The following is a 5001-nucleotide window of genomic DNA, read 5'->3' as shown; positions in this document are numbered from 1 at the left end:
AATTTGCTTTTACTTGAAACAATGTATTTAAAGCAATCATGTCAATCAATAACTACACCAATTAATAAATTCTTTGATAAATAGATGGCTGATTAGCTGAAGCGCGCTTGCCAATCTGAAAGACCCATTTCAAGTCCCAGTATAATTTTTCTGCTTCAACTGCAGTCCAGCCCGGAAATATCAGTCTATCCTGATTCACTCAAACCGCAGATATTCCATTTATTCGCAAAGCAAAAAGACTGGAAGATTTTTTTTCTCTAGTCAGATATCAGTTAATATGATTTCATCAATTAAAAAGTAAAATTCCAGAGCATAAAAAATCAAATTAAAAATTAAGAAACAAAATTATATAGATTACATAAATGTGGATAACTGGAATGTTCCACAATGATCTGGGATGTTCCCGNCAAATTCTGAAGCGAATTTTTTAAAATTGTCTTTAAAATTTCTAATTTTACAAACATTTTTATGTTTGTATAATTGTAAAAAAGCAATATTTTGAAATTATAGGAAATATCTCTGTATTTTTTTTTTACTTTGATATATCTAAATAATTCTTCAAATATGAAGTAAAATCAAATAGAAGACATGCAAGATTTAGTAGAAATTACTGAATTTGTAACTCGAGAAATTACAGTACTTATAAATATTAATAAATCATAATATTTACTCTCAAGCATTATTATTTACAGAAAAAATATGTAATATATTGTAGAAAGGTGTATTTTTCTTTCCAAGGCAGGAACCACAAACAGTACTTGCCGAAGTACTTTATTCTCTATGGTGTGGTACCATAGAGCCTTATAAAATGCATTTAGAACATTCTTAGCTCCTCATCAGCCGAAATAAGTGCCACTTTGCAACTGAGGGACTAAGAAGGTCCGAAATACATTTTGTAAGGAATTGTTCTATAAATAAATAAAGTACTTCGTCAAACAATCACTTTGTGATTCATCTGTTGAGGAAAAAATACACCTTTATACAATATAAATTACCAGCATTTTTCAAGAGTTTTATAATATAAGACATTGTTAAATTAATTTATTTCTAAATTAAAAAAGTATGAATAAAAAATAATTGATGAAATTCAGTTCCGAAAGACTGACCTATTTAAATATTTTAATTAAATTTTTATTTACTAAATAATCGGTACAATAAAGATATTAAATTCCACATAAAATGAAGTTACTTTATTCAATTATAAGATGTAATAAATCTTTGGAGGAAATGAAGATAAAATTATATTAATTTACGACAAAATTAATTTAAGAATTTTTCTTATTTTTCTTACTGAATTGTTAGAATTTTGAAATATTCATTCAAAGACGGCCTTTGTTTCATATTTCTGAATAGAAAATTTTATTTTTTTAACCAAATATAACAATAAAATTAACTTAAAAACCCGAAATTTATAACACAAGTTTAACTTTATATATAAATTTTTTTATGCTTCGAATTTATAAAACATACAATAAATTAATACTAAAGTTATGTCTAGTTTCTATAAAGCTGAATAATAAAGGATGACTTTATATTTATTAAATTTACTTAAAATTTTATAGTAAAGTAGTAATAATATTTGTTTGGAAAATTAAATTTAATTATTCTATGATGCACTTTAATTATTATAAATTTATAATGTAAACAAAAATTAATATACAGTAATTATAATTCAAATAAACAATTTGATATAAATATATTTAATGTAAGACGTTATATAATTTAATTAAATTTACATAAACTCCAGCTTAATATTAAAATATATATTCTTATAAATTTTAAAAGCAATATAAGTAAAATTTAAAAGAAATACAGTTTTATTTTATGCGAATATTAGAATATGGTTTCAATTTAAATTTCTAGAAACAGAAAAACAATGAAATGATTGATATAAATATAAACAGAATTTATTTCAGATTTTATGTGTTGTATATATCGGTATTTTAGTTGATATTTACTTCAAAAATCGATATATTTTTTTTGTTAAGAGTTTGCAAATTTAAAAATAATGATTGATTTTAGCTCTTAAAATACTGCTGAATTACTAAAATTTATCTTATTACCAATTTCTTAGTAAAAATTACATAAATGAATAAACGGATCTATGATTTCATTCATATTAATGCGAAGATCTAATTTAAAAAATAATAAAAACTGAAATAATAATTGTATTTGTTCGGATAAAGGGAATAAGTTGGCAAATAAATTAATATTAAAAAAAAACTGCATTCAAAGCAAAATGAATACAATAAATTCTAAGAGAATTAATGCATGGATGCAAGAAGGAGTGGGTAAATCAAGTAGTTATCCTCTTGGCAATAAGTTAATTCCCTAGAACCAAATAACGGATCCAAAAAATTTTTCTCTTGAAAAAAATTCTAACAGTGTTCGAAACTTACAATTTTCTTTTCATTAATTTCTCAACATTTAAACACGTTTTGTTGTAATATTAATTTTAAATAGTCTGTACATACTTTATTTTTTAAATAAGTAAAATTTTCAATTTATTCTCTTTTTAATTATCAAATTTTTAATATATTTTTAAAGAAAAATTAGTTTTACTCATTGAAAATTTCTAAAGTCCTACCGAAACACTTTATAATTTTGTATGCTTAATAAATGACATTCTATGTTTTAGTAATACTTAATATATATATATTTTTTAATTTTAGATTTTTATTTATTAACAGAAAAATGTAAAAAACTTTATTGTATTTATTGAACTTCTCTAACATATTCAATACTTTGTTACGAATAAGAATTTTATTTTCTAACCTTATTTTATTTATTTAGAATTTTACTTTTTATATAATTATTTTTTATGGAATAAATTTTGCAGTAATACTATTTACAACAGGCATTATTCATAAGCACATAACAGTATTGACTTTTAAAATATTTAACAGATTTAATTTTGACTTTAATAATTATAACATAATTAATAAATTTAATGAAATCGATTCATAACGTAATTTAACCGGATTTTCATTATATCATGGCTTTTAGTTTCGAAGACCGATTGTTTATCTTTAACAAAATTAATCGTTGCTTTCTCGGAATCATTGATTTTGGACTATGTCAAAATTATTAAATAATGTTTAAAATACATTTTTATTAAAATTCTCTAATTTATATTTGTACTTATAACCATAATAAATTAAAATCTGTAAGCATTTTTATTTATTACATTATTAAAAGTATTAAGATAATAAATTTAATTAGGATTTTTTAAAATAAAATTATAAATTTTATAAAATTCTTCTTAGAATTATAAAAATCCAGCAATTAATTGCGTAAATTTTCCGGCATGAGTTAAAACTATGTGTGGCGCTATTTTTTACGAGATTTTTATTTTAAATTTTTTTATATTATTAATTATTATACAATGACATAAAGCTTAATTTTGAGGGTTGAGATAAGTTTTATTTTTAAAAAACTGTAAGTGCTAATAACGAGTAAAATCAAGTCTGTCTTCACTCTGACAAATGACTCCATCCTCGATCTTAAACACCAAAATTTAATAGCATCAATCCCCTAATACACAGGAGTTATTAAGCTACAAATTGGGTAAACAAAATCGTGCCCCCATACACATTAACATCTGTTGTACTGTACAGTACATGCAGAGATCCCCAACTTTTTTCATTTCTCGACGTTTCAAGGTATCCTCTGAGTCTAAAAATGTAAAAGTATTGGGAGAATTATTTTTTGTCCGAGTGCCATAATTCCCTTTATTATATATAACTGTCGGAAAGTAAAAATTAACTATAACTATATCATTATTAATCTTAAAAACAATGTTATTAATTTAAATTTCTTTACAGATTATCAACTAATGAAGTTCAGAAATAAAAGCATTTGTTTACTTACCTGCCTATTTACTAAGACATACTAAATAAATCATGATCATTCAAGCTGAAGATGAAAAATACAATTTTACATCGGGTCATATTTTACTTTTTAAAAATAACAATAACTTTACTACGATAGTTATATCAATAATACTAGGTTTGTTGATTCTGGCAACAATCATTGGCAATATCTTTGTCATCAGTGCTGTTTTAATAGATAAAAATCTTCGAACTGTGAGAAATTATTTAGTTTTATCATTGGCAATAGCCGATTTGATGGTTGCTTGTCTCGTAATGCCCCTTAGTGCTGTTAATGAAGTGAATCAAGAATGGACGTTAGGACCGGCGTTATGTGATATTTGGACATTTTGCGATGTTTTATGCTGTACCGCTTCTATTCTTCACTTATTATCCATTGCTGTAGACCGATATTGGTCAGTAACAAATATGGATTATGCAAGACAAAGAAATGCTTGCCAAATTTATTTGATGATTTTATTTGTGTGGATTACAGCCATTGTGATATCGGTAGCTCCAGTTTTTGGTTGGAAGGATCCAGATTTTAAAAAGCGTCTGGAAGAAGATAAAAAATGTTTAGTAAGCCAAGATTTAGCTTATCAAATTTTTGCCACCTTTTCCAGCTTCTTCGTTCCATTGATAATTATCTTAATATTGTATTGGAGAATTTATCAAGTAGCCCGAAATAGAATTCGCAGAAACCCACGTAACAAAGCCATGTTTCTGATTAAACTTCAGAGCAACAAACAAATAACAGAGTGCGAAATCAATAATAAATTTGGTAAACTTTTAATATTAGCTAAAAGAGAAAATAAAAAATGTAAAGAGACTTCAGATTTTAAACGTGAAAAAAAAGCTGCAAAAACTCTTGCGATTATAACAGGTGTATTTGTAATTTGTTGGTTCCCATTTTTCGTCATGGCTCTCGTCATGCCTATTTGTAGATCATGTCAACCAAATGATTACATTTTCAGTTTCCTTCTATGGCTGGGTTATGCTAACAGCATGCTAAATCCTATCATTTATACAATATTCAGTCCAGATTTCAGACAAGCTTTTAAAAGGTTATTTAGATTAACCTAAAAATATTTTCTAAAAGAAACAAAAATAAAATTTTTCATAGACTATATAT

General features: G+C 24.7%; 1 protein-coding gene across 1 annotated transcript; it reads left to right on the top strand.

Moving 5' to 3' along the window:
• The first annotated feature begins 3829 nt into the window (after positions 1–3829).
• Positions 3830–5001, top strand: LOC111631868 (5-hydroxytryptamine receptor-like). The gene has a single exon (XM_023376205.1). The coding sequence runs from the start codon at positions 3903–3905 to the stop codon at positions 4950–4952; it is 1050 nt and encodes a 349-aa protein (XP_023231973.1). The 5' UTR covers positions 3830–3902; the 3' UTR covers positions 4953–5001.

The sequence above is a fragment of the Centruroides sculpturatus genome, unplaced genomic scaffold (genome assembly GCF_000671375.1).
Source record: "Centruroides sculpturatus isolate CEXI.00-Female unplaced genomic scaffold, Cexi_2.0 scaffold788, whole genome shotgun sequence".
Classification (NCBI taxonomy): Eukaryota; Metazoa; Arthropoda; class Arachnida; order Scorpiones; family Buthidae; genus Centruroides; species Centruroides sculpturatus.
This window is presented reverse-complemented; position numbering and strand designations above follow the sequence as displayed.

Excerpts from the sequence above, each read along its gene's own strand:
- LOC111631868 (XM_023376205.1), top strand. The coding sequence starts at position 3,903 with ATGATCATTCAAGCTGAAGATGAAAAATACAATTTTACATCGGGTCAT.